General features: G+C 40.9%; 1 protein-coding gene across 1 annotated transcript in view; it reads right to left on the bottom strand.

The window, feature by feature from the left end:
• Positions 1-14,164, bottom strand: part of dnah5 (dynein, axonemal, heavy chain 5) — a 45,839-nt gene that overhangs the window by 31,202 nt on the left and 473 nt on the right. Inside the window, exons 2-37 of the mRNA XM_029839048.1 lie at positions 10,262-10,396; positions 9,980-10,064; positions 9,687-9,847; positions 9,068-9,286; positions 8,826-8,963; positions 8,568-8,744; positions 8,376-8,489; positions 8,110-8,217; positions 7,915-8,037; positions 7,500-7,706; positions 7,324-7,350; positions 6,603-6,710; positions 6,430-6,515; positions 5,980-6,187; positions 5,782-5,895; positions 5,491-5,697; positions 5,344-5,424; positions 4,929-5,019; positions 4,693-4,838; positions 4,323-4,476; positions 3,972-4,223; positions 3,587-3,783; positions 3,378-3,468; positions 3,121-3,260; positions 2,965-3,041; positions 2,759-2,883; positions 2,377-2,612; positions 2,064-2,282; positions 1,912-1,974; positions 1,576-1,814; positions 1,322-1,469; positions 1,131-1,223; positions 856-1,055; positions 624-777; positions 345-508; positions 79-235 (exon numbers count right to left, since the gene is read on the bottom strand). Of these exons, the coding sequence (XP_029694908.1) occupies positions 79-235; positions 345-508; positions 624-777; positions 856-1,055; positions 1,131-1,223; positions 1,322-1,469; positions 1,576-1,814; positions 1,912-1,974; positions 2,064-2,282; positions 2,377-2,612; positions 2,759-2,883; positions 2,965-3,041; positions 3,121-3,260; positions 3,378-3,468; positions 3,587-3,783; positions 3,972-4,223; positions 4,323-4,476; positions 4,693-4,838; positions 4,929-5,019; positions 5,344-5,424; positions 5,491-5,697; positions 5,782-5,895; positions 5,980-6,187; positions 6,430-6,515; positions 6,603-6,710; positions 7,324-7,350; positions 7,500-7,706; positions 7,915-8,037; positions 8,110-8,217; positions 8,376-8,489; positions 8,568-8,744; positions 8,826-8,963; positions 9,068-9,286; positions 9,687-9,847; positions 9,980-10,064; positions 10,262-10,396 (5,244 nt within the window). The remainder of the gene's footprint in view (positions 1-78; positions 236-344; positions 509-623; positions 778-855; positions 1,056-1,130; positions 1,224-1,321; positions 1,470-1,575; positions 1,815-1,911; positions 1,975-2,063; positions 2,283-2,376; positions 2,613-2,758; positions 2,884-2,964; positions 3,042-3,120; positions 3,261-3,377; positions 3,469-3,586; positions 3,784-3,971; positions 4,224-4,322; positions 4,477-4,692; positions 4,839-4,928; positions 5,020-5,343; positions 5,425-5,490; positions 5,698-5,781; positions 5,896-5,979; positions 6,188-6,429; positions 6,516-6,602; positions 6,711-7,323; positions 7,351-7,499; positions 7,707-7,914; positions 8,038-8,109; positions 8,218-8,375; positions 8,490-8,567; positions 8,745-8,825; positions 8,964-9,067; positions 9,287-9,686; positions 9,848-9,979; positions 10,065-10,261; positions 10,397-14,164) is intronic.

Genomic DNA, 14,164 nt, shown 5'->3' with positions numbered 1-14,164 from the left:
GGATGATTACTGCACATGGAACCAGTATTTATATAATAGCGTATTTAACAGCAGAACTGGTTAAACAATAGGAGTAACCTTTTCATGGAACTGAACGGTTTTGATGTTGTCAAAAATGTTGAGGAGGTGGGCCTGAATGGTGTGGGAGTCAGAGGCCTGGCCCAGGATTTCCAGCAGGGCAGGATCAGAGACAAAGAAGAAACGGGGAAAGAGCAGACGCTTCTTCTCCAAATAGCTGTTTGATAGGAAGAAAAAGAAACCACAGGAGAAGAGTAAAATGCAAGAAAATCCTCCCCTCCCACACCCCCAGGATTTAAGATGGGATTTAAGTCCTGTGTACTGACCCTGTAAGAGATTTCTGGCAGATCTCCAATTGTTCATGAAGGTGAGGAAGCAGCTGCCCCATGGTCTCGTCTCCGACACACGACTGAACTACATTGGGCATCTCATGGGCGCGCATCATGATCTTTACCCATGATTTGTCAATATTAGAGAACCGCTTTGCCTCCTAAGAGTCGATTTAAAAAAATCCAAATAAAATAGAAAAATCTGATTACCACTCATTGCATTGGGATGACTTTTGACTTTTGACATTACATATTACTGTCTATGATGAAATGTACCTTCGGCAGCTGTTTAGCAATGTCTCCACCCACAAAAACAGCCTCTAAGTAGACCCAAAGGTTCTGAACAGTCATCCAGTTCTCTACAATATCAGTTGTGTTGGAGAGATTCTGAACCCACTTCTGAATCTGGGGTTTAAACGGGGTGTTGTATCTGCCAGAGGGATTACATTAAATAGAGTAAATTTCATATAGAGCTGTAGAAATACTGCCTTTAGCTAATATATGATACCTGTTGCTCAAAAGGGAGCCCAAAATCATCAAGCTGTCCTCCATGCTGCTGATGATCTCCGCTGTGCTGTCTCCTCTAAGCAGCAGTTCTCCACGGTTCTTAAAACTGCCAAATGTGAAGGTCTTGTTGTCCCACTCAGCGATCACCAGCTTCAGCTTCTGCTCAATATCCCTTTCCTTCACTGCACTGATACAGATATCCTGCAGAAAAAACACAACCACTTGCTCAGAAGAAGGGATGATAAAATGTTGTCCGTCCCAACCGTTCAAAATTACCTCAATTTCCTCTTTATACTTGAGCAGAGGTGCTTCCATGATGTTCCGTAGCTTGAACGTTTCAGTTTCCACCTCAAAGTTGTGTCCAGTCACCTTGACCCAAAACCAAATTAAGTGGGTCAATTCACATACTGAGCCAACAGACTTGATTACATTAATGAACTGGTGTCTTCACTGTTTGTTTCACTGACCTCGGTAATTCTCTTCCAGTGGCGGGTCATCATAGCCTTGTTACTCATGAGCTCCAGAAGGGGGCAGCACTCATTGAAATCATCAATGGTTTGCTTGAGATCCAGGAAAGCCTGCCACTCCTTCATGGCACCTGGCAGCTTGCGGCATCTATTTATTAAAGAATAGGGTGGTCATAAATAAATGCTCTGAATAGGCTTTTTTTTTTATTTAAAATTCAAAATTCAAATTGAAAGAGAGAGGGAGAGAGCGAGACCTTGTCTGAAAGTCCAGTAGCTCGTTATTGATCTTTTCAATGTTGATATCCGCCCATAGGATATCGTAGTAGCCATTGACTGTCTCAATGACGGTGTTGTAAAGGCCATACAGTTTCTGCAGCAGAATTAGCTGCTTCTTTATATCCAGCAGCTGGGGATACTGGGTAACAGGAATCCCAAACAACTCCTCTCCACCCGTGTAGGTGATGTACTTCCTGAACAGGTTGTCAAACCGATTCTTTAAATGTGAAATGAAGACAAAACAAAGAGTCGCTTTTATTCAATTTGCAAGGAATTAAAATGATCATCATTACCACAGGTTGTATGTAACAAACCTGAAACATGATAAGTCTATCGCTTGCATCTTGAGGGGCTATTCCCAACACCATGGGGCCATCCTAAAGTAGAAAAGTTGAGTTTAACATTTAGGTTTTTCTGTGCCGAACAAGTGCATTTGTATCTTTTTCTTATCGCTCCTTTCATTTACCTTTTCATAATCCAAGTAAAACTGGTGACAGTCTTCCTGGAAGGCCTCTACATTTCTGGTGAGCTCTCCACGGAATTTAGGCTGCAGCGCAAACAACTCATTCTGCAACTCGCTGTTCCGTGATAGCAGCTTATCCCAGGTGTAACGCAGAGTATCCACTTTATCAGCCTCCTCTTTTGCCACTGACAGCCCATATTTATGGAGCATGGCATAGGACTCCTGAGAAAGAAAACAACATACTACAGTACTTCTTTATTCCAACATTAGTTATCTCAATCGTTCTCCTCTCCCATAATGACTTTTATTTTTTTACCTCTATAGGACCGACTTGAAAATCAATAGTTATCTGATGGTCTCTGATCTCTTTGAGGGCTGCCATGGCAATGCGAATGTCGTCCAGATCTTTGATCTGCCGATTCAGTTTCTTTCCTGCTTCATCCACGAAGGCAAAGATTTGCTCCATCTCCGACTGATATTTTCTGTTACACAGGGCTCCGTAATCTGCCATCCAACTCTTGGTTTCGGAAGTCAGGGCCAACTTCAGATCGACTGCGATGGAGAAATAAATTAAATAAATAAATTACAATTTATTTAAAATTGCAATTAAACAATTTTAACCTGGCACTGCACAACATTTGTATACTGCTGAGTTAATGGTCATGATGTCAAAGAAGCATTATGATGTATATTATTACCTGTGAACAGAGCCAGAGCTCCGACAACAATGTATTCTGGTTCAGCACTTATTTGCATTTCAAGGTTTCGATAGAAGATGATCTGGCTCTCGAACTCAGACAGTGTAGGGCTGTCTTGGATAAACCTGTAAAAGAAAAGTAAAAAAGAAGAAAAAAACTCAGCTCTCCACAGCCAGAGAAGCATGCAAATATTGAGCTTGTCATACTTCCTCATGGCATCCTCACGGTCCTTCTTCCAGATGTGGTGGTAACTGTTAAAACTATGTAGAGCAGCCATCACTTCCTGCTCACAATTTAAAAGAATGACATTGAGAGAGGTCAGGTTCATTTCTCCTTATAGAATTGTAAAGAGTATTGTAAACCTTTTTGCTGGAGCTGATGGAGCTGCTGAGAACAGACAATAGCTTGGTTATCTCCTTGTTCTCAGACACACTCTTGTAGTAGTTTCTAGCCTGGAATGGAATGACCTGAGTGACCGATGTCTTGTCTGAAATGCTGTCCTCTGAAAGTTTAGAGGAAATTGCAAGCATGAACATGTAGACAAATCTGTCCTGATTAACAAGAACAAATTATTAAACTCCAGCCGTAAAGTCATTTGATGTCTTTTGTCCTCAGATACCATTTAGACTTTTGCATGATGTTCCATCCTCTGTGTCGCTCTCAGAGGTGTCCTGTTTCAGAGCTGCCAACCTTCTTTCATTGAGTTTTTTCTGCAAAACAACAGGGTTTGCTTATCGGTCAGTCAACTGCATGGAGATAAAATGATTAAGTTTAAAAACAAAACAAAACTGTTTCTAACTTTTTCCTCCATCAGTAGCTCACACACACCTTGGAGATCCTTTCTTTGCTCCACTGGGCGACTCCTCTGCTAACACTGACAATAAACCCCACACCACGATTTAGAGCCCGCTGAACCTCTTCAAGGGTTGGGACCGTGGCGATGTTAGGGATGGAGAGTGTGACATTCACTTTGAAAATTGCTTGCAGACAACCGTTCTTGCCATGACCAGGCACGTCACTGTCAGCTACAGGGTGAGAAGAGCCACTCTGTCATAGGATATTTTAATTATTTTTTCTTTGTAGAGATAAAAAAAAAAGAGACAAAAACTTATTCAATACACATGTGACATGGCGACAGCCAGCCTTGAAATTCAAAATTCAATTAAATCAAACAATAAGAACAAAAACAGCAACATGGTTATACAAGCTGCACCTGAAAAGGGATTGACAGAGGGCTGTTCGATACGCTTGCGTAACATCTCCAAGTTGCTGCGCGTCAGTCGGAGCAGGGACTCCACACAGCGGTGGTTGAAGTAGGACAGCAGCTTCTTTGCTTCTTCCTCCATCACCTCAGTCAGGTCCTTTTTCTTTCTCTTCCTCACCAAAGGAGAGGAAGGCCCAACGCTCACTGGAGGAAGGGTTTTTCTAGGCACTACGCGGCCCTCCAACTGAACCTCAACGTCACCTGAAATGGAACAAGCACAACACACAGTGGCTTGCTTAAAGAACTGAATATTGGCCTCCACTAGTAGATCCATTCCAACTACTATAGGTTTAAACATACCTTCTAATTCTGTGCTGCTTTCTACCTCCTTCTTCTCTGATTCCTCTTTCTGATTGTTGTCAAATTCCAACAGCATGTGGATGAGCTCATTAGCAGCCTCCTCCACCAATGAGCTCTTAGCGTTGAGAACCTGGGCTTGCTTGATGCATAGATCCTACAGAAATGTGTTTATGTCAAAGGCACAATAAATATTTCAGGTGGTAACAAGTGAGAGAATGAATCTCATAACTGTGGCCACACATTTACCCTTATCCAAAATGCATCAACATATCAAAACCATGTTAATGTTGTGAGACAACTGCTATTAAGAAATGCTTCTTCTCCTCCGAGTGTTTCCTCCACAGACACAGAGAGAGGTTTAACTTTTTACCCTGGTGGTCCGAACAAACTCTTCACAGGTGATGGCTTCATCCTCTGGTAAATCACAGAGTGTGGATCTACTCATCTCCTGCAAGACTGCATCTATCCTCATCTCTACCAGATCATTTGCTCTGTCCATCAACAGTTCAAGGTCCACTGGGAAGAACACATGAAAATAGGTGAGAAAGAGGCAGTTTATGCTGTATTATTTTTAAAACACGGTGTATACTGACTTTCTTTGCTTACCCAGAGCTTTGTTGATGCATGCCAGATATTTATCTATGTTCAGATATGTCCAGTTCAGGAAGGACAATCCTGGCTGAATTGCTTTATCAACCTGCAAAATCAGCCGTTTGTCCTTGGTTTTATAGCTGCTTTATTGTGGATTATATTAATTTATGTATATTTAAAAAAAAAAAAAAGATTCAGTGGAGCCATGAGGGTCATCAGTCAATTGTTACATTTAAATTGCTAACAGCTTTATCTTTGGTGTGCAGCACTGGGCTCAATTAACTGTCTTGCATGGCACAGGGGTGGGAAACTCTACATTTTTTTGAGTTTCTCCTTGATTTCAAAGATTTTAAGACTCATTGCTTGAAATCATACTTCTTTGTGTTCTTTATTTACATGAGTAAATGCATTAACTGATGGAGGAAATTACCTTAGCGACATGCAGCGTAGCCAGCTGTTCAAAAGTAGGCTGAATCTTTGCTCGCACGCGTTTGTTCTCATTTAACATTAACTGCAAAGAAAAGAAAAGAGCTTTCAACCATCCAAGGCTTATCTAATTTTAAAAAGTAAAACCTACTTGTAATTTGTTGTAATTTTGTTTTAGGGTGTCATGCTTCTGCTGCAGTACAGTAGCAAAGGGTGGGATCTCCAAATTCATCCTGGTCATACACTTCACCTCCCCGATCTGGGTCAAAATCTGCGGGTCAAGGTTTACAAACAGTTCTCCTGTCTCTGGAGACCTGACCAGTAAGGAGACCTGCAGGCACGCTTGAGTTTCTTCCATCTGGTGTTAACAGAGTAGTTACATGTGGGTCTCAGGAAATCCCTGAACAAAAATAAACCAGCAGCACACTTCCTCTTGCGTTACCTGTGCGATCCATGTTCGATGGTAGACTATCTCATACTCAACCAGGACCTTTGAGAGCCTGTTATAGCTCCTGATGACAGTTTTGGCCCGCGGTGAGTTCAACACACCCGGCTGCTGTGTTTGGAAGAAATATTCCACTGTAACTTAAGGTTTCACCACAACAAAGAAAGTGAAAATGCATTCTATACATTCAAAAACCTGTTGAAAGAGAGCCATGGGACTGTGGATTTTGCTGTATAGTTGTCTTGCCCACAAAATACGGCCTCCCACGGGTGGCAGGTTCCGACCAATGGGGGGGTCTTGTCTCTGTTCTTTGAATATTCTGGACACCATTTCGATGTCATGGGAGTAACTCTGTAGAAGCTGCTGATAGGTCTCATCAATGCCAAGGTCGGGGATGCCCAGTCTGAGTTGAATTCACCCATTATAAATATTTAAAGGGAAGATTTAATATTTCTAACAGAGTTGATGTTGACTCATCAAAGCATATAACCAATGTCAAAACGATGTATTCATACATTACATGTATACCGGTAATATATACATGTATTTATATGATGTATTTATACACATTTATTTGGAGTGTGACATTCAATTGTTTGCGATTTTTAATTTTAGGGCACTTTTCAACCCACGCTAGTGACTTACCTTTCAAATTGTTTTAAAACCATTAGAGCACTCTCTGTGTTTTGAATTTTTCCCAAGGTGGTTTCCATGAAATTCTTCAACTGATACTGGATTAGGAAAGGCAAAATAACACAAATAAATAAAACACACGTCACTTCCGTTAAGTGTTCATCAGTATTTAAAGTGAAACTTGCGTTGAGTTCTGAGGTGCTTTTGCAGAACTGCTCAAAGTCATTGTCAAAGGTGTTTCTTCTGTGGTCGAGGAAGCTGTAGTGTTTCTTCTTCATGTTGGTCACAATAGTCTGTCGCACAAACACAATTATGTCAACCGCTTGTGCTGTAAAAGATCAATAGAAAACAGATCAGTTGTAAATAAAGACAAACTGATCTATTCCAATATTAGCTGGCAGCTTGTGACTAACTTCATAAACATACATCTTTATATATTTTGATACTTCAGATGTTAATAGTTTTGATGATGACAGCATTTTGGCAGGGGCTGGTTAAATTAATAGTGATGAAGTATGCCTTTTAAACAGAAAATAACATTTTTGCACAACACAACAGAAAGAAATATCAGTTAAGATTCTTATTACCAAGCAAGGGTAAACTAAAATAATAGCAAAATATACCAAAAGTCAACATCAAATATCTCAATATGATATTAAAAGCAAGAACGTGCATGGCATGCAAAATATGTGCTAGGAAATGAAAAGAAACATCAATGTCATCCTCAGAAAACAGGAGGATGAAAGGCCTCAACAGTAAAGGTTGTGGTTGTGTATCATGCAGTTAGTGCTGTCACACAATGAGGAGTAATGCGCAGCGGTGAATTTAATGTCAGCAAAATGTTCTACTGTGTGTTATCCTCCATGGGAATCAGCTCATGTGACTATGACATATTTTAGTCATTACCTCCCATTTCCCCAGCATTTCTGCAGTCTGTGCATCCATGAAAGCAGAAGCAAACACATATTTACTATCAGTCCGAGAGTATAACATCTGACGCAGCTGTATTTTATACAGTCCCAACTATTTTCTTTTGCTGTGGGTTCAGTATGAGGGCTGATACTCTCTTCTGAAAGACTCACCTGAAACCTGGTGGCGGTGGTCTCCAGCCCTTCGATGTTTGAGTTGCGCAGCACAGAGTACGTGGAGATTGTGCTGAACATCTCCAGAATTTTGTTAAGTCGTTGCGTGAAGGTCTTCAACTTCCCAAAGCTGTCCGTCCCGATCTGTTTCTCTGAAGGGGAACTTTCCGTCTTGTCCTTGGCTCTCTGAAAGTACCGCTGGTACTCCTAGGAAATGCAGCTTGATATTGCGTCATCAATATTTAAGCAGGAAGAATTTCTTGCTGCTTCTGTACTTTGTTTTTCTCATTTAATGGATATGCGTAGTGGTGCATTTTTTGAAAATTTCATCTAATTTAAATCCCTGGGTGGAGCAAAGCAAAAGCTAATGACGGCAACACAAACATACTGCAAAAACAAACGTCACATCAGGTACCTGGTTCAGGTGGATTGCAGCCTTGATTTTGTCCCCAACAACTTGCTGAGGCTGATCCCATATTGAATTTGCCCCATTGTTAGTGATGTAGTTCTTGCAAGCTGTGATCATCTGGTTGCTCACCTGCAAACATTGACACACTGGTCAAAATCCTTAAAAATCTTAAAACCATGCACTGGCCAAAAATATGGCTACCTTTACAAACAGGGATCGAATGTTTTCAGGTATGCTGTAGTAACGGGAAATTGTATGTATCATCCTGATGGCATTGATTAAACCTGGGATTGCATCTACCATTGACACCTGGGGAGAAAAAAAGACAGCATTTTGCATATTTGTATGCTCAAAAGTAATGTAGGAAGAGAATAAAATCTGTGTAACATCATTTTCACAGTCTAGAGACATGGTGTGCTTAGGATTTCAGATAAAATGGGTCCTGTTGTATAAAACACTTTTCTTACAGGGTCACTGTTGTATAAGGGATCGTAATACTTCTCCAGACTGTACAGGTACTTGACATTGTCTTTGGCTTCGTTGAATACATCTGTTATCCTGGTATCTAATTCCTGCCATGTCTGCAAAGAAACATAACTTTTTAGTGAAAGAGGAAAAACAGTCTTGACAACTTTATGTGATGTAAAAAAAAGTCTGACCTTTATTAGTTTTGATTTTGACATTAAGAGTACACCAAATACAGTGCTGACTTCTGGACTCTTGAGTTGGTCCAGCAAATAGTTACAGCAAGACATTCGCTTCTTCCAGTAATCCAGCTCGGCGCGAGGTCCGAGGTCATCGCTGTCCATTCTCAGCTGCTCACTCTCAGCTATGACCTAGGGAACATTTACGCCTCCAGTTTAATAAGACGTTATGCAAAGTTATTAAATTGAGTTTGAATGATCCCATCAACGTACCCTCCCTATCTGTTTTATCCAGACTTTCATGCAACCCTCTAACTTTTCTCTGGTCTCTGCACTTTTGGCTGCTGCCCTGTAGTCTGAGGCCTCCTTCAGCAGCTTCAGGTCGAAAGATTCACACTTTTTCAAGGTAATCTAAATGAAAGCCACAAACATAGAACATTCTAAACTTGGCTCAGTTCTGGAAAGTGACTTACACTATTAACATGTCACTGAAGTGTAACACCGGTCTTTCATACCTTTTCTTGCAGACTCTCTTGGGAGCTGACCAGAACAGACACGAAGCATTCCATTGATGATATGAAATCCTCTTTAACAGCCTTCGCCTGGGCGCTATTTGCAACCCCCCAACCATGATCCATGGTCCTCATGGTGGGAATGAAGACTTTAGTGAACAATTGCTCCACACTTTTTAAGAGACCCACCTCTCTTGTGTCTAACATATTAAAACTGACATCCTAGAAAGAGAAAAAATACAACTTATGACCACTAAACTTCATTAGTGAGAGATCCTTCCACTTCTACAGTTTAATGCTCCTTACTCCAGGCAAATCTAACAGCGAGCCATCTGCATAAAAAGGTTGATCTATGTGAAAAGATCACAAACTTTTGCAGTGAAATCCTTAGAAATCCTAGCAAGCCGTAGTTCTAAAACAGCAGTTTTTGCCACATTTAGGGAGTCGATCACATCTTCCTCCAGTTTCCATTATTAGTATAGGTGATTGACCCATGAGCTTCTCAATAGCATTAAAAATGTGTCACGTTAGTAACATCTATCATCTATCATTAGTGGCCTTTGGTTGGACTGTATTCACAGGTTAAGGCTCTTTAAGGGCACTTGGTGGTGAAGCGACTCACCTTGTGTATGTTTTCTGAGGTGATTGCCTTTGAAGTGTTGGTTCTGGTGAAGAAGACACACACTCCAGTGAGCGCCTCATCCTTTCCATCTGTCACAAACACTTTGTTCTTCTTTCTGTGAGCAGGCTGCTGGGAAACAAGGTGGGAAGACGCAGGCTCTCCTGTCAAGACCAAAAAAAAAATGTTTCAAACAACAAGATGAAGTATTGATGCTTATTTCTGGATTTAACTAGGAATAATACCATTTTTACCTATGTATATGGGATATTAATGAGTGTAGACTTTCCTGTTACCTGCTTCTACTGGCTCTGGCTCCTGATAGAAGAACATGAGGTGTGGCAGACCGTCGGCGGCAAAGAATTGCTCCGTCCGTTCGAGCTGTCAAAGAGCGTAACGCAGCATTCATAGTCAGAAACATCACTCTCTGATGGTATGTGTGAAAACATGCTTAAACAAAACAGAAGTATCTCAAAATCAAATATACATTCAGTTCACTGGCAGCAATTTTCTCAGAGGAGATTCATGTCAGACCTGACATGAAATGGTTTTCAGCAAAAAAAAACAAAATATATTGCCTGATTTCCTTCCAGTATGGCGTCCTCCAGATCAGATTTCTCCAGTCCCAGACATGATGCCATGATGCTGAAGATGTAGTCATGTCTTCCATCCAGCTGGGCCCGCTTGGCTTCACGCTCCTCCTTCAACTTTTGCTAATCAAAGATGGACAGAAAAATGCAATTCTGTGTGATGTTCAACAAATATCGTGATGCGTGATCTTCTTCTCCTTCTCAGATGTTGTAGTTACAGGTTTTACAGATAGAAAGGGTGTTAATATCAAGAAATCGGTATGCTGGGTAAATGATAAAAGCATCAGATATATAAGTAATTTGCATTCCATGTAGAGAACCTCCACCGTCGTCTCTGTTTCTTTCCTTTGATTTCCTTTGCCTCACCAGCCATTTAAAGACTGCAAAATCCAGGTTTTCAGGCGATATTAAACAACACTGCCGGCCAGATCTTAATTAAACGGTGGAACAGTTACATCAACCACCCTGGTTGCCAGGTTACGCCACTCTACAAAGAACAAGGTTAGCTAACAAATAACATAAAGCTCGGGTCTGCGTGGTGCGCCAGTCCCCATGTGCGTTTACATCCTCTCATGTACCCTTCATCTTTCCCCCCTCCCTAGAATTTGATTGGCAAAAGAGGAAACTTTTTTTTTTTTTGTGATTAACGTCAGCAGGAAATGTTATGTGACACCTCCTGCCAAATATAGAACACTGCTGTACAGGGTCTTTGAAAATAATACTCTTTTTGACAACTGCATTAAACTGCAGCACTGAGACACCGAGTGATCCTGTTTCTAGTAGTTTATTCTCCAACTTTCTTGTACAAGCCCATGTAGGGGAGTTTCTTTCTTTTTTAAAATCCCCTCAGAGTTGTAAAGAAAATCCAATATCATGACCCCCCAAAAAAATCAAAGAAAAGATGAAAGTGGATTAGGATTGGTGCACATTAGGTGTGGAGGAGGAAAAAACACAATAAACGTTGACTGACAAAGAAGAGTAAATAGTTAAAGAAAAGGACAGGGTGAAAGGGAGTGAGACAGGATCATTCGATAAGCCTGGGTAAGTAAAAGTCAAGATATTGATCCTTGTTAACAAGAGCCTCGAGGTTATTCGTGCAAATGCCAAACCAATGCAAAGAGCAATCCTGCAAGATGATGGGAATGGTCACCGAAAGCAGACATCCATTAGTAAATCAGGTGGGTGTTCACAGTGGAGCGACTTTGATGGACTTTTTTTGCCCCTAAAATATGCACTCACAAACTATAACATCAGCTGTTCGGCATAAAACATGCATTCAAGCTTAAAAATAATGAACGGTGGAGAATTTCATTTATTGCTCCTGATGTCTGCCTACACACAAACCACTTAAAAGCTGTGTTTATGAGAGATGTGACAAGATAACAACACAGAAACAGTGAAATGTGGTTCCGATTATTCAGATTCCTACAATGACGGACTAAATGACTTCTGAGAGCAGATAAATCCCCATGCTCAGATAAAATGTGGTAAAAATGACAATCCGTGTAATAAATCACCTCTCATGGGAAAAAAGTGACAAAACATGATACAGCAGCTTAGTTTAGCAAGTCTGCCAATGTCAATAATTTTTAAAAAAAAAGTGTTTTCATCTGAACTTTTAGAAAAAGAAAAGTTGCTGTGGTGATTTTAAAGACAGTGCCGTGCAACTAATTGTTCCTTTTCATTTGCAATTTACGGAGCGTAACACTAAACCGATCACACATCAAAGCATGTACAGATGTATGAAACCATTCATACATTCAACTTACCTGGATGACCTTTGAAAGTGTAACTTTCCAAATCTGCTTCGTGTAGGCCCTCATCACGACAGCCCCACAGCTGTGAAACCTAAACACTTATACCGTATAGCCCCTCTTTATACTGCTATCGCTTTACATACATGCAGGAGCCGCAGCTTGATATGGTCGATGCGATAGCTATCAAGTTGTCAGCCGAGATCCCCCGAGAGCTTTGTGTTTATTTACATCTGTTGCTGCCAAATGTGCAGAAATATCCAAACTAGCCATTTCCAACGTATCAGGAATGGTGAGACTAAGACTCAAATGAGCTAAAGGACATATTGGGGTCATAACAGTCATTATCTTCACATGATAACAGAATATATACAGAAATAAAATCTGAAGAACATTCAAATACATGTGTATGTTGTTAATGTTTACTCCAGCGGCTCAGCTGTTGTTACTCGTTTGAGATATACTGAACTTGAAATATACAACAAATGTTATTAATGACTCCACTTGGGCTTTATTTGGATACAATTCCTGCATCGGGAACATTTCAGGAAAAGGTTGTTTTCTACATGCAGGTAAAATTGGGAGGATGAGATGAGAGGAGAGATGTTTAGCCAAGCTGTAACTCCAGAACTCTTGGGTCACCTTACCTTGTTTTCATGGTCTGCTTGAAAATGAAGCATTGTGATCAGCGTTTCCCTGTCTGTCACTCCATTTCACCCCCTGCAACGCCTTAATTGGCACAGCTCTTCATGACATTACAGCTCCGGAGAAGGTGAGACAAAGACCTCAGCGCTTTACCGCCGCAATTGGGCTCCTTATTTGCCATGTGAGAAAGGTTAGTGCCCTGAGATCATGAGCGCTGCTGCTAAATGGGGGAACGCTAACTACATAATGTGGTGTTGAGTGACCATCTGCCTGTAAGATAATTATCAGGGTCCTCTCACCTTTCAGTTCTATTACAACAATGGGGCTTTGGGATGTGATGGGAGTGAGAGTGGAGGTAAAAAGGTTGTTGACATACCGGCAGCAATTATGACTACAAAAAATACTGGCTATCACAGGATAATCACCATGGAAATTCAATATATTGGCATTATATGCAAATTACCCGACACTAGCCATATAATGACTGGAGTGAGGACTTGATCCTGTTAATCCTTTCAGTAGTCCAGTCTCATTGTACTGGATTGACTTTAGCCTAACATGTTTTGCAAGCAACACAGGCATCTTTAGTAAGTGATCTTCCCTTTTGGACTGATAAAAAAAACCATTAGCATTTACTGTGGTTACTTTGGTTGCTGAACAAATGAGAAGCTCAGTTCTCTCCTCAAGATTCTGATGGGTTGATACTGACGAAATGAGTCTGAGGTTCTGTATTTGAAAGCAGTCGGGTCATCAATTTTTCACAATGCCATGACTGACGCTGGGCTTCCATGAAACCGGAGCGGGAGTGTAAATTATAAATGATAAGGAGGTGGCATCTGAAAGACAAAGACTAACGTGGGAGAAGGACACACAATGGACCACTGTTTTCCCAGAACATGATCAGGCTGATGGACTCAACAACTAGGTTTAAAAAACACACTTTGAAACACTTTGCTTTGAAACAATATACAAGACACTTTCAGTCACAGTAATATTTAGTTGTTTTAAATATTAAAAAGCTCTAGTCCATCAGCACTGGTTTGATGGCCCAAGTCTTAAAGCTGTCTATGAATCAGAGAACAAAAATAATCTGGCCTGACCTTGAACCACTAAAGCAGAGTCACACATTCAAAGGCCTGGAAATAGCCTCTGACCGCATATTTCATACTGTATGTGTTACAATGTCCTACCCCTTGGCACAAGACAGTCTCGGTCTGGTGCTGATTGATTGGTTTATGTTCTTGTTATTTTGTGACGTGCATTGCTTTGTTTTTAACACAGTAAATTACAATAATTGGAGACGATAACAGTTTCGAACAACTGGCATAACTCTATATCCTTTCTTTTACGTGCAGCCTTTCTGAGTGCAAGGTCCAGCCTTACGGGAGTCCCATGAATCATCATAGCAATGAAACAGCGCCATCCTTTGGACAAACGGTGGTAATACAACAAACGCTGCAGCTGGCATTGTTTCAGCATTGCTGGGAAACAG

Source organism: Takifugu rubripes, chromosome 7 (assembly GCF_901000725.2).
Source record: "Takifugu rubripes chromosome 7, fTakRub1.2, whole genome shotgun sequence".
NCBI lineage: Eukaryota > Metazoa > Chordata > Actinopteri > Tetraodontiformes > Tetraodontidae > Takifugu > Takifugu rubripes.
This window is presented reverse-complemented; position numbering and strand designations above follow the sequence as displayed.